Source organism: Stegastes partitus, unplaced genomic scaffold (assembly GCF_000690725.1).
Source record: "Stegastes partitus isolate 25-593 unplaced genomic scaffold, Stegastes_partitus-1.0.2 Scaffold927, whole genome shotgun sequence".
NCBI classification, from domain to species: domain Eukaryota; kingdom Metazoa; phylum Chordata; class Actinopteri; family Pomacentridae; genus Stegastes; species Stegastes partitus.
Genome location: NW_007578658.1, coordinates 211,771 through 235,267, shown reverse-complemented (window position 1 = coordinate 235,267; position 23,497 = coordinate 211,771). Strand labels below are relative to the sequence as shown.

The 23,497-nt window shown below is 43.2% G+C and overlaps 1 protein-coding gene across 1 annotated transcript; it reads left to right on the top strand.

Moving 5' to 3' along the window:
• Positions 1–3,387: 3,387 nt before the first annotated feature.
• cdk13 (cyclin dependent kinase 13) lies at positions 3,388–13,351 on the top strand. The gene is made up of 14 exons (XM_008293971.1): positions 3,388–5,432; positions 6,160–6,726; positions 6,822–6,974; positions 7,072–7,211; positions 7,403–7,573; positions 7,664–7,853; positions 7,985–8,041; positions 8,125–8,226; positions 8,317–8,394; positions 8,883–8,999; positions 9,095–9,226; positions 9,310–9,506; positions 10,266–10,760; positions 11,821–13,351. Exons 1-14 carry the CDS (start codon positions 4,282–4,284, stop codon positions 12,519–12,521), a joined length of 4,251 nt encoding a protein of 1,416 aa, XP_008292193.1. The 5' UTR covers positions 3,388–4,281; the 3' UTR covers positions 12,522–13,351.
• The last annotated feature ends 10,146 nt before the right edge of the window (positions 13,352–23,497 follow it).

The following is a 23,497-nucleotide window of genomic DNA, read 5'->3' as shown; positions in this document are numbered from 1 at the left end:
CGATTAACGGCTAAATTGCATCGACCAAAACACACTGTGAAATCTGCCCCGTGATTCCTAGTTTATGACTGAGCCACTCTTCTTTTTTTGAGACTTATTTTTCCAATATTTTTAATAAAGCCTCCAGAGGTTGCCGCCACGTTTCACTCTAATCTAGTTTAAGTCACTAATGTAGGGATAAATACGCGTGTGCATTGCTCACCGTTGACACTAAAGGATTTCTGGACACCCAACACTGGAGTCTATGCAAAACGACTGTTGTTATTGCAAAGAGGAAATGTGAAAAAAAAAAAACACTGTCTGCAAACTTTTAAAAGATAATAAGTAGAAGCACTTGAGCTGAGATCTGACCCCCGGGAAAAACACATCTTCATCACTATTGTTGTTTTTTTTGTTTTTTAAGTGCGTAACACTCATTGAGTCCCACAGTTCTCACATACGTAGTTCAGTGTTTTACAAAAAAAATCATGCAAAACGAATGTCTGTGGGATTTCTTGTTTACTGAAAAGCACACAGCAGAGAGTTTCGAAACGAGACGACGCGCGGCAGTTTAAAGGTTCTAAGGGCTAACCTCCAGTACACCATGATTGGAACGCACCCCCACCCCTCCTCCCCTGAAAGTGAATCAGACATCCAGTGTAAGGATCCCTTCCTCAGCTTAAGGCCATGACATTAACTGCTGTGTGTCTCTGCTACTACTATACTCAAAGTGACCACCATAGTGCTTGCTAACATCGGCTTAACACGGTCTCATTTCAGTGCTTTTTTTGTTTTTTCCAGAGGCGTTCATAATCATTGTTAACAGGCCCAAATGTTTTCAGCGGCATACTAAAGACAGATGTTTGTGTGGAAGCTATGAGCACTACTGGGTATTCAGATAACTTGTTTTGCCTTTTATATACATAAATACCCTTGGAATAATGGAGAAGAAAAAAATCAATCTAGGTATCTATGTCTTTGATTGGATGGTTGTATGTATGCCATCGGTTTCAATGTTTCCTTCATGTTTACTTCTTTTGAACATAACCACTAATGTAGCCTATCTGTTTGTGAATGCAAGAGGTGACGCTTACATTTCAATTCATTATTATTATTTTTTTTTGTGAGTTATTTGGAAATGGCAAATAAAGTGGATATTACTAATAACATCTTCCTAATGTATTTGTTTAATCTTTGGCAGTCTTGACTTTTTTTTTCTCCCCGCACTGAGCAGGCACTTATCTTCAAACGAAGGCTCCTCTAGGACGGGTTGGGCTTTTTTTTCTCCCCGCTTATACGTCTGTGAGCGCGGCTTATCTTGACCGATTCAGGACCTCGACCTTACTCAAAGGGACAGCCGCTATCTGACGATCATAAAAAAAAAATTGCCAGCGAGTCACGGCGTTTTCAGCGGATTTCACGTCACACCGACATGAAACTGCATCACGGTGGTGGCTTCCTTTGAATTCAGCTCCCTTTTGTTTGGCGGCGTTGCTCTTTCAAGGTTTTTTTTGTCTTTGTTTCCCCCTTCAAGTTGTTTGTTGATTCTTTTTGCTTTAATTTGATTATTTCTTCACCTCCTGTCTGTAGGCAGCTTAAAAGAGAATTCAATGGTGCCTATTGACTACAATGAGCACAGAAAGTTTGATGCAGCCCATGTGTGTGTTGACGCAATCAGGCTTTGTGTTGCGTATTTGATCAGCCTCATTCTCTGCTATGCTGCTGAAGCATTGATTTATCGTGGTATAGATTAGCTACTAGCAGTTTGTGGATGTTCGGTCACAGGAAACAGGCTTGTTAAAGTGTTAAAAACTGTAATGTAGTGTTTTGATGGTCCTGTATTACCCAGTTAAGGCAACACAAGAGTTTGTTGCAGGTTTTGGAAACTGGTTTAAAAACCGTTTAAGCATGAAAATGTAAAAACAGGAGGAATTTCACTTAATATTTTTGCAAAAAATGCCATTTAATTCTCATTTTACACCTCAGTTTAAAGTCTAGTATGGTTATAGACACTTATTTTAATCTAGAAAGTCAAACTAATTCTTCTTATTCTCCTCTATCATTATCAAATAAGTGCAGTATGTTTCCATGTTACTCACTTTTCCGAGCATGTCTCTAAATGCACCGACAACATTGATCATTACCGTTAAACCTACGAGGGATTTAACAACCCTTAACCTTTTTGAACTCCAACATTTAAGACCTTTTACCCAACTCGGCGAAGGATTTTCATTGCGTTATTTTGCGATAAAGGAATCCCCGGTGCCCCGTTAAAGCAGTGATTCCATAACATTTTGTCCTATACGTGCTGCTCTGACACATTCTGATAAAAACTAATTGTTTCCAGGCATGCAAAGATTTTTCTTTTTGCCAATTTAACTTTTTTCCTGGCTCGGGCTGTCAGAGTTATTAACCCTATAGTCCCTTGTGTTTCATTTAAATGCATGTCTTAATTAGGAATAAAGGGGTAATAGATTAAGAACAGATGAGTTTTGAATGTTCGGTTTGCAGGATTAAAATGTACGTCATGTCAGAATCAAATAGATCTTTTTTTAATATTTAAAACTAGTAGTAGAGTAGCAACACATTTCCAGATCATTTAAATAACATACAATTAATGAATCTGCAAGTCACAACTTTCACTTGAGCCTGTAAAGTTGGCTTAGAGGCCAAAATGGGCATAAATTCTATCACTTTTTAGAGATTTTTTAACCTCATTTATGCTTCAGCTTGATGCACAACACCGTGTTTGTGTTACATGCTGCAGTTTATTTCACAAACTGTATATTTAAAATATGCATGTGTGTCTCAGGACTGTGTTGGATGATAGAATCAAATAAAAAAGTTAATCAAGTAGTGTTTAAGAAAACATTAAGATGGAATAAGGTGCAAAAATTATTTAAGGAATTACAGGAAAATGTGTCCTACTAAGTAAAAACGTGCCATTTATGTGACAATACATGCAACTAAAGTCACAACTTTTACTTCAGCCTGCATGGAAATAATCAGTTTATTAAATTATATGCTTGTGTTTAATGCTATTGTAGGATTTATATAGTAGTACAGCAGTTTAAAAACAAAAAAAATATGTGATTATGAGAGTGTGTCGTGTTTATGCACTTTAAGTTCCTATATTACTGTATGGCAAGACGAATGATCTCGTGTGCCGTTTACGTGACGCATGGAAACTACAGCTTTGTTTTAATGTCACATTTTTTTATATTTCCTCCGATCGCGCTGTTATCTGTATATTTTGAAGGTAGGGGTTTCCCTTCGTGTTGACGTAACCGCTGAGCTGGATTACGCATACGGGTACCATTGGTCGACGCCGACGCACAAGGCCTGTAGTTTGAAAGCTGTCTGGGCCCAGGCGAGCTGTACCGTTAGCCACATTGCGAACAAAGTTATATTATTTTGAAATAAATTCCAGGGATTTTTGGAGTCATCGTACGCGGAGGGACGTTTGCCACTTTTGGATCATGCCGTTATCGGAGGGAGAAACATCCAGGCGGGATACGTGAGAGCGGAGGTGTTTTTGAATGGCATTGTTTTCCTGCATATTGGCTGAGTTGCCTTGAACTCCACGCAAGGAGAAAAGAAAGCTGGCTAGCTAAGTTGCTAAGCGGCTAGCTAGCTAGCGGCGACTATCCAGCCAACTCGCGTGCTATTCACTTCCTTGTTGCACATTGGAGTGTGATGGAAGGCGAGAAGAAGTTTGTGAGAAGGCGACGGAGTTTTTTACTCGCACTTTAACACTATCCGGTGAATGGATTTACATGCTCGCATGGACAGTGACAATTTAGAAGAACTGGATTTTAAATTTGGAGGTGCTTTGGGCCTGTGCTTTGACCATGAAATGGAATGCGACTGTTTAGCTGGACACAGTTAGCTGGCGGAGACTAGCCGGCTACATCGACTAGCACTAGCTAGCAAATCTAGGAGATGTCCGTCCTGGAATACAATGGTTGAGTATCGACTGCCTCTATAACTACGCACCATATTGTGAATTTTGTGCAACAGAATCAGGTGGCACCAAGTGTCATGAATTATCGTCTGGAGTAACTCACTTTATCTGGAACCTCAATCGTGCTAGCTTTGTAATGCTAACGTTAAGCTTGTGATTTAGCTAGCTAGCTGGCTGGCTGTCTAATTGTGAATTTGCTGTAACGTTAGCTAACTAGCCTGTTACACAGCTAGCCCAATGTTTTGTTCCACAACACAGCAAGGGACATAGCTTAGGTAAAAAAAATACATAATATAATATTATTCTCGACGTGGCTATAGCGTTTATTTGGTAGATAAATGCCTAATTCGGAGGTGCTTCGTGAGGGTCGGGGACGGAGCCCCTCTGCACAGAGAAATGCTAATAGGCAGGACAGGCGTAGTAAACCTGGGAGCGGTGCCGCTCAGCGAGAGAGACACCGTGAGAAGAGGCGGTCATCGGCTTCTAGGAGAAAGAAACGCAGGCAGCCTAAGGATAGAGACTTGTGGCACACCGGTACAACGGGAGACCCTGACAATGGTCGAAAAAGCGCCTTTGAAAAAGAGGTTGAACTTCGGACATTGGTGGAGTATGACGACGTGAGCTCCCAGTCGGAGCGCTTTTCTGGGAGCCCCTCTCCTAAACTTGACCCCCATGCTGACAGTCTCTCCGTGGACCGGCTCAGCGATGTTGACTTTGGTGACTATAATGGACCAGCAACCCCAGACAGAAGTCACCCGAGAGACCGGGAGGCTGTGTGCCTCAGCAAGGACGAACAAACCAGAGGACCATCCGAGAGGAGCAAGCAGCAGGAGAAGGAGCTGAGCAGGAAAAAGGACCGTCAGAGTCGTGAGAGAGACTCTTCAAAAGCCAGGAGTGGAGGAAGCCTAAGTGGCTCTAAAAATCACAGAGACACTACAAGGAGCAGTGACAGAAATGGTAAAAGGACATCTTCATCTCAGTCCTCACAATCTGCAGATAAAAGGGATTCGAAAAGGCACAGAAGTAAAACAAGGTCTGACAAAGAGCCCCCGTCTGCATACAGAGATGCTCCACAATCTTACAGAGATGACCGAGACGACCTCAGGGCATACAGGAGAAGTCCTGGTTTTAAAGCAGAAAGTCCCTATGGGACATCGTATTCATACAGCTACCAGTCCCCTGGTGGTTATAACCAGCTGATATCTAGAAGAAGTCCAACTTATGGGAGCAAAAGACTTTCCCCCAGCTCCACGTATTACAGTCGGGATTCAGATGTGTATGGGGCGTATGGTGTGACAAAGTCCCCCAGTTCATACTCGAGCAACAAAAGGAAGCGATCCCCTGCGAGCCCGGTGAATTGGCGCAGGTCACCAAGTTATGGCCGACACAGTCCATACGAACAAGGCGAGTTTGGCTCCAGTCCTTATGGAAACCGCAGGAGATCACGAAGTCCATACAGGAAGTCCCTAAGCCCAAGTCCAGATGTCAGGTGAGTACTTACAGTGCAGCTAATGGGATGATAAGTGTTCCGTTTGTTCAGTGTCCTCTACTGGCACGGTGAATATATTGGATTTGCTCAATACATGCCAAACGCTGCTTTAGATTTGACCAGTAGGGACTTAAGGTTTTGGAGGAATTTCATCTGAAACGTGTAATTCAATGCAGATTTAGTTTTTTTAAAAATTCTTTTATGACCAGCTGGACGCTAATTCCTTGCATTAGCTGTTTAGAGCTACGGTAATTAGCCGATTAGTCGTTAACCATTACATTCATCGCCACCTATTTTGATAATCAGTTTGAGAAATTAGAAGAAACAAAAGTAGTTAAAATTCTTAAGATTCATTATTTTCAGGTTTCCTTACTTCTCTATGCCAGTGTGTTCTGGTTGTGCACAAAACACACTTGAGGATCTCATTCTGGGCTTTGGGAAACACTGATCACCATTTTTCATCATGTTCTGATGTTTTATTCACCAATTAAAATAATAATCGTTAGTTGTGGTTGGTGCTCTGTAGTTTGAACCCCAGCCCAAACAAGGACAGATATTTTTATGTGTGGTTTTTCTAACCATATTTGCTGGCTTGCCTGGACTAGCTGGTTTTTTTATTAAGTGGTTAAAAACATTCCTGCATGTGACACCTTAATTCGTTGGCTGTAATACCTTCCTTCTGTTCATGGCGCAGTCTAACGAGTTGTTTGTGTCGTTTTCTTTTCAGACGATCTGCTAGGTCACGTAGCAGAAGCCCGTATTCAACCTCAAGACATTCACGTTCCCGCAGCCGCCACCGCCACTCTCGCTCCCGCAGTCGCCCCTCCAGTCTTTCGCCGAGCACGCTCACCTTTAAAACCAGCCTCGCCGCTGAGCTCAGCAAGCAGAAAAAGGCTAAAGCCGCAGAAGCCGCCGCCAAGGCCAAGAACTCCAGCAACACTTCGACTCCAACCAAGGGTTCCTCAGCCGCTCATCAGCCCAGCCCGAAACCGAATCACACAACCAGGAAGGGCCGCCCTCCCTCCCCACCTCAGCCAGAGAAGGGACCCAGAACTCCCACATCGAGCCAGCCTCAGTCCCCCACTGACAGGTCGTCCAAGAGGACCACGGAGCACCAGACCAGCAGGGACAGAGACGCGAAGGGCAAGGACGACTCTGTACATCGTGACAAGAGGAAAGCACCAGCACCGGGACAAGGAAAAGACAAGGAACGAGCTGCTGCTCCACTCATCTCTACTCTGTCATCGCTGCCTTTGCCACAAACCGTTCTTGAGCACATTGACAAAGGAGAAAGGTATAGAAGTGCTGATGACAGATTGTTGTGCGTTTGTCTTTCTTTGGTCTTGGTAGTTTAGTACGCTAATGCTCTCTCTCCTACAATTTTTGCAGCTTGAAGGACAGCTCCGTCTCAGGGAAGAAAAAGTCAGAGAGGAAGGCTCGTCCACTTCTGACCGACTTGCCTCTGCCCCCTGAACTTCCCGGTGGCACATCTTCCCCGCACAGCCCCCCCGAGGATAAAAAGACACTTCGCCGAAGACCTAAGTATATAATAATGCATTTAAATCTCCTTTCCTGCTTCTACTGTTTGCTGTATGCTTAGGTTGATTTTTTTATTAATTTCTTTTTCTGTATTTCCCAGAATTTGTGGCCCCAGATATGGTGAGTTCAAAGAAACTGAAATAGATTGGGGAAAACGATGCGTGGACAAGTTTGAGATCATTGGAATCACAGGAGAAGGTACCTATGGTCAAGTGTACAAAGCTAAAGACAAAGACACTGGTAAGTTTTTCTTTTTTTGGAGATACACATTCATTTGTGATGTAGAGAATTGATTCAGTGTTGGAAATTCAACACTGAATCCTTTCTCTGTGCTCTTTAGAGATAAAATGGTTATAAAGATAAATGTCCGTTTCGGGTGGCACCAGCTCGTGATGTCGTCATGAGTTTTACTTCTCTCTTTTGTCTCGTAGCTGAAATGGTGGCTCTGAAGAAGGTTCGACTGGACAACGAAAAGGAAGGCTTCCCAATCACAGCTATCCGAGAGATTAAAATTTTGCGACAACTCAACCACAAGAGCATCATAAACATGAAGGAGATCGTCACAGACAAGGAGGATGCTCTGGATTTCAAGAACGATAAAGGTAATACGAGTTTCTGGTCACACGTACATGACATTTATTATCCATGTTGATAAAAAAGTTTGTTGAACTTTTTATTTCCTCTCACTCCAGGTGCTTTTTATCTTGTGTTTGAATACATGGACCATGACCTGATGGGTTTGCTGGAGTCGGGCCTGGTCCATTTCAACGAGAGCCACATCAAATCTTTCATGCGACAGTTGCTGGAGGGGCTTGATTACTGCCACAAGAAGAATTTCCTGCACAGAGATATCAAGTGCTCCAATATTCTGCTCAATAACAAGTGAGACTGCAGGATTTTTATTTATTTTTTCTCACCTGACCGGACTTAACGGTCTTGTTTTGCTGATAACATTGTCAAGGATGTTTTCCCCCAACTTGATTTAATCAGCGTTGTTCTTTCCTCCCAATCAGAGGTCAAATAAAGCTCGCAGACTTTGGTCTTGCTCGTCTGTATAACTCTGAAGAAAGGTGAGCTCCCCGTGTTTTTGGTAGATGTACTTCAGTTGTGAATCGATTGTGGTACTAATCTTGTCCCGTGTTTTGATTCTCAGTCGACCATACACCAATAAAGTGATCACGCTATGGTACCGCCCCCCAGAGTTGCTTCTGGGAGAAGAGAGGTACACGCCTGCTATTGATGTGTGGAGCTGCGGGTAAGAGTATATTGTTTTTAAACTCTCTTATGGTTTTGATCATCTGGTCACTTGTTAGTATAATCATTCGTTGTGTCTTTTCTATCACAGGTGCATTCTTGGAGAACTGTTCACAAAGAAACCCATCTTTCAAGCTAACCAGGAACTCGCCCAGTTAGAGCTTATTAGGTAAGCGTAGGCAAAATCCCTGGAACCACAGACGGGTTCCCATGCAGCGGTGAAGCCATTTTAACCAGACACATGGACCGAGGAGTTGTTTCAGCCATCTAAAACAGGAAGTAAAAGTGGTGCTGATTTTCCCACTGACAAACCCCACTGAGCTGTGATTAAAAAGCTTCACTTGTTTTGTCATGACTCCCTTTGTTAAGAGGAAAGATTAGAACACTTAATTCAGTGGAGGCAGGCCGCCTCTGCAGCTGGAAACCCCGAAAATTTTGCGCGGCTCTTTGTTGCCGCGAGCTATGAAATTGAAGAAACGCAAGTGTGTCATTTTCCTTGTTCCTTGATTTACTTTCCTCACTTCCCGCCACATATTGTGGACCGAAAGGAAGGACGGAAAATGAGTTCCAGTGGAGGCAAATGTGATGCACCGCTCTACAACCTATTACGTCCACATTTGGCTGCATTCTGCTACAACAAATGAATTTGTCTTTCAGCCGAATATGCGGGAGCCCGTGCCCCGCTGTCTGGCCAGATGTAATAAAGCTTCCCTTCTTCAACACCATGAAACCAAAGAAGCAGTACCGGAGACGGTTACGAGAGGAGTTTGCTTTGTAAGTCCATTTTCCTGATGTCTATTCATATATTTGTGGAATAGGCCCTCCGGCATTACATTTCACCGTGACCTTGTGCTTCTGTTGCCATTCAGCATCCCTCCATCTGCTCTGGACCTGTTTGACCACATGCTGAACTTGGACCCGAGCAAACGCTGCACGGCTGAACAAGCGCTGGGCAGCGAGTTTCTCAAAGACGTGGATCCGGACAAGATGCCTCCACCAGAGTATGTTATGGTTCACATCAACAGAGTCGTCCTGGAGTGTGTAACCGTACTTATGACCATGTTAACTGTTTCCATCTCCACAGTCTTCCCCTGTGGCAGGACTGTCACGAGCTGTGGAGCAAGAAACGCAGACGGCAGAAGCAGATGCCAGAAGAACTTGCTGCCCCTAAGGCGCCACGCAAAGAGCTGGGCCTCGACGACAGTCGCAGTAACACTCCGCAGGGTTTCTCTGCCCCTGGAGGTATCAAAGCCCAGAATGCAGCTGCTTCTGCACTGCTCGGTGAGTTTGAATACTGTTTGGGTTTCTACTGTCTTATTATTAGCTTTCTGGTCACCAATGTAGAACCTTGAGCACTATTCTGAATGAACGCTGACGTGCAAACAAAGTGTCGAGTATGATGAAGGTAATCTGAGACAAGTACAACTGGTGTGCAAAATAAACAAGGAACTCTGTGTATTACTGTTGGAAATATGAACACAGCTCCTCAAATTTACTTTAATTCTTGCTGCAAAACAGCAAATCTTGTATGACCTCTAAAGTCATCGTGAGTAATTGGCCTTAATACCTGTTTGACCCAGAATGTAAGTCATCACTCACTTTATTAATTTCCTTCCAATGTCCTGTGAAGGTTATAAGTCTGTATAAGACACACCTGCATAGCTAGCACAATTACCCAAGCTCATTTAACCTCATGTAGTCACCTAAAGCAGGTGACTACATGAGGTTAAGTGAGCTTTGGTAACACCTACAACACTGTTTAGGTGTGTAGCACCTGGTCACAGTTGGTCCCATTCCAGTGATGAATCAGCCTAGTTGGACCTGTTTGGCATAACGACTAATCATTTTACTTGAGCTTGTAATACTGGTGTCACAACCATATGTAGGTTTTGTTTCAGTCTGTGAATAAATCATTATAAACTGGACCTTTTCGTTGAGTCAGCAGCTCCAGATGAATCTGTTAAATGGATTTTGATGTTAGAATATTTCATCCCCTATAATGAACCCCTATGCTCAGGTTAATTATCTGTTTTCTTACAGATCCAAAGGGTCCAAATTCACAGTTCACTCAGGAGCAGCTGGCAGTCCTCCTGAACTTCTTTGGCCAGCCCAAGAGTTCAGCCAACACAGCCCAGTTTGTCCAGTCCATGAGCACAAAGGTCAACCAGGAGACGTTACAGCAGCTCTCTAAAGCCTTAGCTCCCCCTGACCCAGCTGAGCCTCCTCCCCAACCCGCACCCGCCAAGCCTCCCCAGCCCGCTGCCCCGGCAGGAGTACCTCGCACACCTCCGATGCCCAAGCCTCCTTCGCCTCCGATGTCCGCACCGTCAGGTATTCCTGAAGGCGAGGCCGCAGCTGCTACACAGACAGCCATGACCATGCTGCTAGCTCAGCTCCTCCAGGCTCAACAGGCTCAGAGGCAGGAGCCGAGCGACGGCGGAGAAGCCACCGAAAGCACCAACCCTGCTGGAGCAGCAGCACCGCTTCTACCTCCAGAGGTCAAACAGCCTCCAGAGCCCAGCCCGGTCTCTCCAGGTGAGCCGCCTCCTGCCCTGCATCTCAACATAGCTTTTCTTTGTGAACCAAGACTAGCAAGAAAAATATGCGCAACAAAGGATTCTTCCCGACAATCAACATGTTGATATTTTCTGACTCATTTAGGCCAATTGCTGGAACTGATATATGCACATATTTTCCGCACCTAATTGCAGACAACATCAGATCTCTCCTGGGGTGGAATTAATATTATTATGGCTTTTTATTTGTTTTAATTTTTATCGTGACGCCTCGGTGGCAGGTGAAGACAGAATTAAACGCTTTCCAAAGGCACAGGCTCACCGGGCAAAACAGGAAAGCGACTATAAAAGCTGCCATATTTATTTTAACGCAACAATTTCCAACAAAACTAATATTTGAAGCTGACGGGTGTTATCTGTCTGTCAATGTTGGTTTTGGACCGATGACGACATTTCATTTAGAAGCCTTTCGACCGTTACTAATATCACCATGCGTCCGTATTGTTGGTTGGTTCGAAAAATGTCAGCGAGGGCGCTTATCAGCATCGGTTTACGAGATGGAATGAGTTACAGAGAAAACAGTCTTTGGGAAGGGCCCCAGTAAATGAGAGAAGTTGACAACAGGTCAGCAGGAAGATAGTTAATTAGTCTGAAACTAATATTATCCTTATATTAAGATGCCATTTGTTCGTATTTCTCAGTCCTTTAATTTTACAGCTGTACCTGAATCAATCTAAATTGGCAGAAACTAAAGAAATTAGATAAAAACAAAGAAATAAATAGTGAAAAATACATCAAAAACAATCTAATTGCCAATGAATCTGCCATGTTAGTTCTATAAAACCTTAATAATCTCAAAATATAAGGCTTGTGACAAGTTTTTAGAGCACATGGTAACTTTAAAAATTTTGTTTTGTCAGACCAGTAGTTTAAAACGTTAAAATATTCAGTTTACCATAAAGTTAGTCAAGAAAAAGCTCATCTGTCGTATTTATCAAAATCGTCGTTTTTCTTGTTGCATCTCTATTCAGAAACAATCTACTTCTGGACATTACAACTGTATCTGTTTTGTTTTCCAGTGTCTGAGGTAGGTGGAGTATCTATCTTGCCCCCAGACCAGAGACCACCTGAGCCTCCAGAACCTCCTCCACACGCTGACCTGGACTACCGGCAGCCGCCACCCGAGCCCAAGACCGGCCACGCTCCCCCTATTGCATCCGCAGGTGGAGGCGATGGAGGGAGACCCCCGGAGCCAGACTACCCACCTCTCCCTACCGCAGAGGGTTCCGGATACGGGGGAGAGTACAGCCATCCGCCTCCTCCCCCTTTTACTCCTGCGGGCTTCGGGGACAGCTACATGGGTCACATGCTGGGCGGAGGCCTCCCACCGCACACCCTGAGAGAGGTGTTTAGCGGGCCCGGTCAGGCTGCCGGCTCCTCCACTGCCCCCGGGGTCCTGGCACCGGCCCACCCGGACCCTTTCCCCCCCGGCGCCGGAGCCACGGGACCCAGCAGCATGGTGTTCAGCGGGGACAAGGACCACCGCTTCGAGTACAATCACAGCCCTTTACCTGTGGAGGGGCAGCCCAACCCCGGCGCCATCCACCTGTACAACCACGCCATGGCCAGAAAGGACGGCGTGCCTCCTCCCCCGCCCATCCCCGCACCAGGACAACCCTGGGGCTCCCCCTCCCAAGTCGGGGCTCCACCACTACCCCTTGGCTTTGTCCCGCACGTCAACTCGACGGCAACAATCAGAGGACGAGGGCTGCCTTTCTGAAAGACTGGAAATATGAAATGTGACGATGAACAAAAAAGGCTTGAGGACTCCGCCACGAGCCTGAAGCCTCTCAGGCCAGACGAGACGGATCCGGAGATGCACATTCAGTTTGTAATAACTTAAATCTGTGTAAGGCATTGTATTCCTCCTCAGTCTGGAATGTGGAGTACGTTGCAGAGGGACAGTCGAATAACACCGGAGGAGCTTTTCTTGCTCATACCATTTTTCATATTTTTTTGTAATCTATTCTGCTGTCTTTTAAATTAAACTTTTACCTTTTTTGAGTGTACATTTATCAGGCCAGGTAAATTTTAAAATCTCTACCTTAGCCTTTCTGTACTTGCTCCAGGGCAGACTAGTATTAATGTTTTGCACTACTGACTGAAGTAGGCGGAAACTATTTTAGCAATGAAAGGAGGCGGATGATGTGCTATGTCAGCACCATTAGGAAATATGACCAGTAATGTCATGTCCTCTTTCCTTTTTTTTTTTTTTTTTTTTTTTTAAAAAATGGCCAAGATTATGTTGAAACAATGACGGCTCATTTGATTGGCTCGATGGATTAGGCATCAGCACAGGGAGCTATTTGAGGATAAGGACTGGTAGCTCTTGGACTACTGCAGCAAATCTGACTTAATGGAGAAAAAAAAAGGCTGTTTTCACGTTGAATTCCACGGTGTTGTAAAATCATGAGTAAAACACGTAACCCGCCCCCTTTCCCCTGAGTTTGACAAGGAAACAATGTCTTTTTTTTTTTTTTTTTGTACTAAAATAATTTGTCCTTCTCCCTCCTCCTTTGGCAAATGTTTATTAAAGAAATGCCAACAGTGGATTGTCGTCTGCTAAATCACTCGCATCCATTTAGAAAAACAACAGACGACTTCACGGATCGCGCCACTGGATGGCAGTGTCATGTCAAACATCACCCGGCTCTGGCTTACCTGCTGCAGCAGATGAATATGGCTCCTATGATGCAGATTGGCATTCAGCGCTGCAACTCCAGGCAAATGTACCCGCTTGTCAGTCTCACTCAAAACCAATAGACCTTAGCCAGCAACCACAATTTCACCGGCACTAAATCTCGACTCCTTGAGCATGTACACCATTCATAAGTCGACGGAGCTCCCCGGAGCGAGCCAGAATAATGAAAATTGACATATTTTGGCAAGTGTTTGTAGCACGAAAACACCTTTTTTTTCTAAAGTCGGGAGTGACTCTTTATCTAGACTGAGATAGCGGCACACGTCAGGCAACATAACACGCAACCTCAAATACAGATGCAGAGCAGTGTCAGGAAGAAAGAAAAGTGGATGACAGCTCCCAGTGGAGGCAGTCTTCAAGCACTAAACTCACACTTTGAACCTGAGTGGGAAAACAGTTTCTCGGAGATCACAAGCCAGTCCTCCTGAATGCTCCTTCCTAATGCCAACTTTGATATCAGTTTTTCTAGATGTCAGTAGACCTTTTTTTGCCACTTTCACCTTTGGAAAAAAAACATAAGGTGCTGCACTCTGCTTCTTCTTCTTCTCTGTGTTCAAAGCACAGCTAAGTAGAGTCTCAGCTATTTTGGCGGATCCAAGTGCGAGAAACTTGAACCGCTATAAAACAGAAGCTGCCATTTAAAACTGACAAAAGAGTTGCTTAACTGACTTCAAACGGAGCAACGTGCTACATAATGTGGCAGAAATACAAAAAACCCAACAACAGAAGGATCGCCCGAATGATATTCTAACATGCAGCCGAACAAAGAGACATTTTCCACACACGTCTGCCCTTTGTTTTACCCATCATACCCCACATCTGAATTTGTCACACGTCACATTGCTGGTGATGAAAAAGCGATTATCTCAGAGGGGCTCCATTCTGCAAAGCTAATTCGCGACGTGCATGGCAGCAAGTCTATGATTAATACGGCGTGGATGATGGATTGCGGAGAATTTACGGTAGCTTCAGTCAGACTGGCAGCATCGTATTTTTTTTATTTATTTATTTATTTGTGTTTTTTGGAGAGTGATTGAAACAACAGTGAGAACAATTTTAAAGACAGGAAAAGGAATCCGTGACTTGGTCAGTTTTATTGAATTAGGCCGACATCCAGCTTGAAAACTGACAAGATCCTACTTTGACATATATGTTGCACTACGTAAAACACAGATGTGACACTGAGCTTCACATTCCCATATTATATCTGCTCATTAACTTTAACTCCAGTAGAAATCAGTAAAGCTTTTGTTTCCCCCCAATGTTGACCTGCACTTTAGCAACTATTCCTCATAAGATCCAAAGTATTTTAGGGTCAAATTAGCTAAAAACTGGAACCAAACACTCACAAACGCACACGTGAGGCCTTAATTATCAAACGAGCTGCACACAGGTGAACAAATGACACAGTCACATGACTTCCTGTCAAAATAAAGGATCTGACTTTGAAATCTGATCTAATAAATACATCCGTCCATGATCTATACACCACTAAATCCTTACTAGGGTCACGGGGGGGCTGGAGCCTATCCCAGCTGACTCACATTCACACCTACAGATAATTTAGAATCACCAATTAACCTCAACATGTTTTTGGACTGTGGGAGGAAGCTGGAGAAAGATCCCAGGTGTCCTCACCGGGACGCGAACCAGCAACCTTCTACGACAGTGCTAACCACTGCTCCACCTTGCAGCCCAGGCCGAAATCAGTTCGAGCAAATGAATGAGGTGAGCACAGGTGAGCAAATGACACATTCATTTAACCTCCTGTCAAAATAAAGGACCTGTCTTTAAATCCTGACCTAATAAATACATATAATAGAATAAAATCAGAAACACTTGCCTTCTTTTAAATTATTTAAAGTCACATTTACGTGCAGGCACATTTCTAAGTCTGGTCAATGAATTCAATCAGGACTTGATTCATGTCTGTACGCTAAATATGAAGTAGTAAAGCTTAGCATCCCATAAATATGACTGACAGGAAGAAGCAAATGAAAAGTAAGAAATTCCACCTTAAGATTTGTAAAGCTCAAGAGCAGAGGCATTGGTAGGATCATACAACATTACCACAGCTCACGAATGCTTCGATTTTAATTGCATCATTTTCTTTTTGGACCTTTTTTTGATTGTACAGTCAAGAGAGACAGGAATGTGGGGGAATGACCCATGAGCGGGACTCGAACCCACGGCCTCTGCATCAGGGACTCCAGCCCCTCAATATAGGACACCAGCTCCACCAGCTGAGCTATAGCAGCGCCCAATTACACCATTTTCAAGTTATTTCCGACAAAAATAAATCTGAAAAAATGCAAACTAATGTCACCCCAGTATCTATCTGCTCAGCACATGTTCCATATTTATATCACAGTAAATGCAGGGTTGCCAGATCAGCGCTTCGCGTTGTACTTATTCACGATGATTTACAGACCTAGAATCCCATGCAGATGTGTGCCCCGCGACCAAAACGATTGAGAGCCACCGAGCTCGACTGGGATCCGAGTGAGATTGGTGCATCTTATATGTGATTAATGCTCATTTTAGTTTTTATTAATGTGATTTAATAGTAATGTGGATGAATGACCCTTTACATAGAAGAGATGCAGATAAGGTTGAAGGGGAAAAGTTCACCCATAAAGTCCCACGACACCACAATAAACAACTAATCATGAATCAGCAAGTGTTGAACTGAGCGATTTCACATCCACAATCCCACTTCTCTGAAGCTTTATGAAGTTTAATTAGAGTAAAAGTAGATGCTATCAATGCTGATACAGGTGCAGGTTTCATCTTAACTTTCCCTTTATGTTCAGGAGTTTTTGTAGTTTTCTTTCTTGTACTTCTTGTTGATTTTACTTCTATCGCCTCCTGCTCCTCCCTTCAGTGCTAATAAATACATCACCTTTGACAGCAGGGCTTTTTTATCTTTATTAATGTATGGGATGATAACATTAGAAAACTATTTCTCTACTACCTTTAGACTTTGTGAAGTCAGCAGCTACGACCCACGGATGTTCATAAATTATTTCCCAGCAGCTCGCAAATTTACGTCGAACAAGATTTATATCCGTGTATTTATTTAATCTTCGCAAAATAATATAAATAAAAGCTTCGGCTATTTCTAGTTTTCCTGCTAATCCGTCTGCTTCATATTTCACCTACAAACATGAGACTGTAATCAATCTTTTCCTCAAGCTCTTGGCGGAGAAGCAGATAAATGTCTTTCAAAGTGCTTCCTTTATTGAAGCCATGTGGTTCTGACCATCTCAACGACTGGAAGGATTTGTTTCGAGCTCCAAAACTCAGCCTGATGAAGAAGCTTAACTATTCAAAATTAGCTTGTGTCACTTTGCAGAATGAGACTCGTGAAACTCCAGCCTTAAACGGGGAACAACACTTTTGTTTTCTCCCCTCTCAGCTATTCCTTTCGACTTCTTCATTAGAAGACATCTACTTAAGGAAGATTAAACCAACTCACTGATGGGGTTAACTTTTTTTTTAAGTGGACGGTAACGATGGCTGCAGAGAGAGGGGAGGCACAAGAACCCTGCTGACGAAAAGAAAAGTCCTGCTTCTCTCCCAACCTTTGTCACTCATAATCACAAATCTATTACTGCACTTGAAAGGGCCTTAAATGCTTTAAATTCATTCACCATCCGTGCGCCTGATGTTAAGCCCCCTGAAAAAACAGCGGATCAGCAGAATGCCACACGTACTTAACTCGGCACACGTGCAGGTCTTTGCGGTGAATGCACTCGCTCTCCCCCCCCTCTATTGCCATGGCCGGCTCGAGGCACGGTGTGGTGCTAAAGGACCGGAAAGGAAGCTTTGAAAATCTTCTCAGTGCAACCAAGGAGATTTCATAAACCCTACAAAAACTAAAAATGATGACCGGTGCCGTTCATCCTTGAACCAAAGCCCATAAATATGGACACACGCCCATTAAGGAGTGATGTCTGACAAGCCGAGCTGACGGAACGAATTCAGTCAAACGGCTCAAACGCATCGGGTGACTGGCTCTCCTGACGCTGGCAGAGGGGGGGCCGAAGCCTCCCCTTAACTTCCTTAGCTGCTGGCTCTTGTTGAAAATGGAATCCAGCCAATTTCATTATGATCCACAAGCTTATCATATTTGGCTAATAGACTTGCCTTGACTTGAGCTTGTTAACTCATAAAATGCTCCAAGGTGGCTGGAGGACAGAGAGGAGGGGCTACCTGTGCTGACTGTTGACTGTAGAAGGGAAAACAATTAGCGGTTTCGGGATGATTTATCGAAGAATTAAACTGCTGACTTTGAATTAACCTTTGAGATTCCGCGGTAGCCGAACCGTGACGCGACCTCAGGGTGCAGCGCCGTGCCTCCGGGCCACGCTGCTCCTTGAAGCCGGCTGAACCGACGGCCGTTTAACGGTCGCAATCTTCTGTTTGTTTAAACAGAAAGAAAAAAAAAAACCTGAACTGAGACGACGCATCATGTAATATTTTGCTTTCAATTTCTGCCTTTTATTTTTTCCTTTCTCTTCTATCTGAGCGAATCCCTCCCGGGGCTTTGTTCAAAGTAGTTTTTTAATTAAAATGTGAAATCTAAAAGTAGTGGCAGCGAGACAACGGTTGTGCACTCTTCCGCATGCATGCACCGCAAAACTTTCACGGTGTCGGTAATTACGCCTCGCTGCATAATATTCAAGCTCAGGTAGAATACTAAGCATTAACAGGACTACATTACAGGGTGTTAATCTCTTCTAATGAGCGGTCTCTTTTAAAAAAAGACACTGCATTAGCCGTGTAACAGATAGCGAGATCGGGGGGGGGGGTGGTTTACTTAATATTCTCCGAATGAGGAGGCTTCAGAGCCGATCAATCACGATGGAGTGCTAAAGGGCAGCTCTCCACATCCTGCCGCTGTGTATCGGATCTGTGTGTTCAGCGGCAAGGTGACACTTCTCCAAAGGTTACGCCGCACTGACCTTTATTGTGCTATTGTCACACATGGCGGCAGAGATGGCCACCGGTTAGTGAAACCGTCACATTAACCAAAGGTCGTGATCTCCACAGCTGTCAATACGGTTAACTAGAGCCTCAAAACCGACGTCTTTGCGCGGAGAACGGTGACTATTGCGCTCAAAGTTTTATTACCAGACAGGCCTGTGTTTTCCCCCTGACATCCCCATTAACTCCAACCAAGAAGACAAAGGGCTCTCCAATCATTTACAGCAGATATGAACCATAAATGTCATGCTCAGCTTCACTTCACGCCTTACCTTTGGCATGTAAGGTCGGGCTTCAGTAAGTCATTATAAAAGCCGGTCTGGCTCCGTGCCAGTCATCTTGACCCGCACACTCCTCCGAGAAGGGCAAAAATTGTGGGCGAGCTTCGAATTAAAACAAAAGTTTGGAGCTGCATTTGAGGAGACCAAAGCTTGAGCTGAGCTTAGATGCATTTTTTCTGCTTTTATGCACATACATTAAGGCCAATGGGTGTTTACAGCTCGCTTTATTTTTTTATTTGTAAAAAAAAACGAGAGCCGTGCATACATTTTTCAAATTAAACTTATTACATGCGGACTAAGCTCGGATGTGGAACTGACATCCCTCCGTTCATTAGCGCCTGTGTTGCGTTGAATATTTTAAGCGGGCCTATGCAACTTTTACTAACGGCAGCCTCCGCGAGATAATAAATTATAAGTTTAACCTCTCTACATTTTCCAAATTTCTCGTGAGCCTCAAATAAGGAAAGAGAAGTCTGACACACGGCAATATCTAATAACTTTAGCTGATCGTGTTCGTACTGATTCGTGTTCTCAGCATACTGAAGTGGTCAAGGGTGCGTTTTATTGCTCATGAAGTTCATTTTTCATTTGTGTTATTTTCTCAAATTTTGAATAAGAGCCCTTTCTGTTTGCTTTCAGCTCAAGGATATTTGTTATTATGTCTGTAACTGGCCAAATTTAACATTTCTTGCAGGTTTTGAATGAGCTTTCTGGAGCTTTGTTCAAGAAAGTATTTTCCATGAACTGCTGACAATGTGACAAACCCTGTAGCGGTGAAATGTTCTGCATGACTCTTATTGCTGTTCTCTATCAACACGTTGGTCTCCTTTGAATAAGTTGGATTTGTGTTATAATGTATATTATATTAATCCCACTGACAGCTGAAGTGAATGATCATCTCATTACAAATCAATGTCTTGCTGGATGTGGCTTTTACACAAACCTGCCCACCTAAAAATTGTTGCCAAAGACCCAACAACAAGCCCGATCCACAGAGACCCACAAAACTCAAAGTACACCCCCAGAGCTCCAGCTGTCCACTGGCCAACGGGTCAGAGCTGCTTTTGAAGCACAACTGGAACCAGCACAATATTATGCAGGTGGTTTAAAAGGCTCCATATGGTGGGAATTCATTTTTTATTGCCTTTTGCACGTCTTAAAAACTTGGAAGTATAAAATAAAAGCCGTGAAAATATGAAGACACTTATTAGAGCCGTTACTCTCAGCCTCCCCCGTCGAGATAGTCGGAGTTTTATTCAGTTTCTAAGTAAGAACCGAGGAAACGCCCCCTCATTTTCCGCTGAGTGAGTCATTCTGAATGAGGAGCTGCTTTGCATTTCATCAGATTTATTTATTGTCTAGAGCTCCTAACTCTGCAATGTGTCAGAAACGAGCAAAACACAGCAATTGTTCTGGCTGCAGGAGTAAACACAAGAGTCTTCATGCACTCCCAGCATCTGAGAAGCCTTAGTGGGTTACTTTGATTTCTGACCGCAATGCCACCACAGATATTGATGATTTTATACCAACGTGCTCTGATAAACTCCCCATACACATGGATTTAAAACAAAGAGGTGTGTGTTTAACTGTATTTAAAGCTACGGACACTAAAACAGGGTGTTGAGAACAGAACTAAAACCAGAGATTATACAGTCATGGGAAAAATGAACCATTTTTGCAATATTTTGAACTGAAAAATCAACAGACACATTTTGGGGACATGTGAGCCTTTCATTAATTTATTAAAAAGGAACACAATATGGTTCCTGTATATATACAGTATACATACAGTTGTCCTCAGATTTATTCATACTCTTCCATTAAAGAAAAGGCAAAATTCACAAGAATCACTCAAATAACTGGAAACTGAAAAAATTAATAATAAATAAAAATTTGTAAAATTATAATTTAGTGAAATAAGACATTGGTTTTGGATTGTGGTTGGAAAGAATAATTTTTAAAAAAACAAAACTGTCCTGTACAAATTAGAGCATTTTGCTGATGAGCAGTGGGCCAAAACACCTGTTATTACATTTGTCAATTCCAACTTGTTTCAGTGACGGCTGTTCTTTTTTCTTCCTTAATGGGAGGGTATGAATAAATTTGAGGACCGCTGTATATATAATCTGCTGCTGTATTTACTGTTGGATCTTCTGGATCAATAACAATAAATAGACACAGTGACTCAGCAGTTGTGGCAGCAGCAGTTTGTTTTTCCATTTGTCATGGTCCAGTGACATGCATTTAAAAGGATTATGTGAATAATGCCTGCAGAGTGGACGGAGTAATACTGTTATGTCAGGATATCCCATCTTTACGCCGTGTAAAATCGCCCATCTCCAACGTGAGGCGCGCTCGTGTGATCCGTGAAAAAAAAATGGGTACAACTGTTTTCATAAAGCGACTTCCCGCAACATTACGGCTGTCCGGGCCGTAGCAAAAACAATCTCCAGAGCCATTAACGTAAATTGTGTAAGCAAACACAAACTGCTTCACTGTGAATGTGAAGAGAAATATGAAATCAAGCGTGAAATGTGAGCGTCGCAATCTAAGGAATTATTGTGGCACAAATTGAAATGGCGAAGGAGGAGGAGGCAACCGCTCTGACGTGTGCAAAGGTCGATAAGTCACTAAGACATCTTGTTTATGATTCACTGCTTGTTCTGTAGATTAACCTTTGCCCGGATGGCATGTGCTCTGTGCTCTGCAGCTCTGCTTGCCATCCTGTAAAAGCCTTGACACTCGGCTGGAAGTCGCGGCGTGTACAGTGAGCTTACAGTACATCTTGTTCTGCAGCTTGTTTCTCCAGCAGCTCCCGTTGAAACATACTGTTCCCATGTTGAGTTTTAAGCGTTATCTCAAGGTAAATATGCTGCGGATGAATCGCTGACATCTTCCCGAGCAAACAACCTGTCAGAGGAAAAAACCCACCAGCTCAACACCCAGGATGGATATTTACCTGGAGGGGAAAAACTCACCCCACAGACTCCTGAACCCATCAAAATGAAGAAATAAACACAGTCTGCAGCTGGTTGTTTACGATGAGGGGAGGAAAAAAAGAGGAAAGAAATGCAAAAACAATGATGATTGACACTGCCTTATATAATGATATTCCATCATGCTGTAGCGAGGAATTTAAATACATACTGGCAGATGTTTTTTTAATGGCCTGTGCGTCACAATCATCACACGGTGTACATACATTTACATTTTATGAGTTTAACCAACAGGTAGTACAAGAAAAACAAACAATGTGGAAATTATTAGAAAACAAAGCTGTTAGAACTTCACAGACAACTGGAGGAAAATGAGTTTTTTAGTAGAAAGAAAAAAGGAGAATACATTTAAGTGTGGATTAAACAATAAAAAATGGAAAAAGAATGCAAAAAAATCAAATAAATACAATAAAAAATTAACTCTTGAACCCCATTTTGTATGAGATTTACCATGGTTTATATGTAACTTTTATTTTAAGGGTATATATATGTGTAATGTGGTTTATTTTGCATTAACGCAGTAACGTTACACTTTCATCAGCTCCTGAATACAGCATGTATTATCTACAGCTAGTTGAAATGTAAGGTTGTCTGAGTCAGCAGTAAATATGGACCCAATGAGCCGTGTCTGCCTCGGTTTGGCCCGATCACAAGAGACGTGGCATTTGTGGTGTAATCAAGCATCAGAGTTCAGGGGTCACACTGATGCCACTGACTGCAGGCGAACAATGCCATTTCTACCACGAGGCTCCGATGCATTTTGACTGAACTTGAATGTATGACAGCTGTAAGTCCATCCATCCATCATCTATACATCGCTTAATCCTCACTAGGGTCGCAGGGGGCTGGAGCCTATCCCAGCTGACTGAGGGTGAAGGGCTAAATTGTCTGCATTCATATAGCGCTTTTCTACCTTAGCAGTACTCAAAGCGCTTTACAATGTGTTTCTCAATCACACATTCATACAACAATGGCGACAGAGTTGCCACTGGGAGCAACTCTGGGTTCACTGTCTTGCCCAAGGACACTTCGAACCACCAGCCTTACGATTGGAGGACAACCTGTTCTACTACCTGAGCCACAGCCGCCCACAGTTGTAAGTGAGTGGATTAAATGTTATTTTGTTGTTGCCGATTGTTCCGAACCTTTGACCTTTAATAAAATTCAGATGTGGATCTTTGCACTTTTTTTTTTAACCATCTTGAATGTTGGATTCTAGATCAGGTCTGGTTACAGAAAACACTTCACCGACCTCTACTAATACAATACCTTTCATTTGACCTTCAAAAAAACGGACTGCAGGGGCGCCGCTATAGCTCACCTGGTTGAGCTGGCGTCCCATGTACAGGGCTACAGTACCAATGTTGAGGTCATGAGTTCGAATCCCGCTCATGGCTCTTTCCCACACATCTTCTCCCTCACTTTCCTGTCTCTCTCTCTCTCACTACACTATCAAACAAAGGCCATAAAAAAAGGGCTGCAGACTGTAGGTTTATATTTAAGGAACAAACATGAAAGTGGCGACAATATGTTCTCCAAAAAAGCAATTTGGTATATTTCCCAAAATGGGCACCAATTTAGTTTTTTTTGAGCATTTATTTAAAGTAAATGCTAAAAGGGAGAATCATTTTTATAACAAAGAGGTGGTAGAATACTGCTGTAAAGTTGTTGGGCATTGAGATGTTTGTGTTGTGTCTAGTAAAATGTGAATTGAGAGCTGATTCTGCCA

Excerpts from the sequence above, each read along its gene's own strand:
- cdk13 (XM_008293971.1), top strand. The coding sequence starts at position 4,282 with ATGCCTAATTCGGAGGTGCTTCGTGAGGGTCGGGGACGGAGCCCCTCT. Across the intron at positions 7,854-7,984 it reads AATATTCTGCTCAATAACAA|AGGTCAAATAAAGCTCGCAG; the intron begins GTGAGACTGCAG and ends CCTCCCAATCAG. Across the intron at positions 8,227-8,316 it reads ATTGATGTGTGGAGCTGCGG|GTGCATTCTTGGAGAACTGT; the intron begins GTAAGAGTATAT and ends TTTCTATCACAG.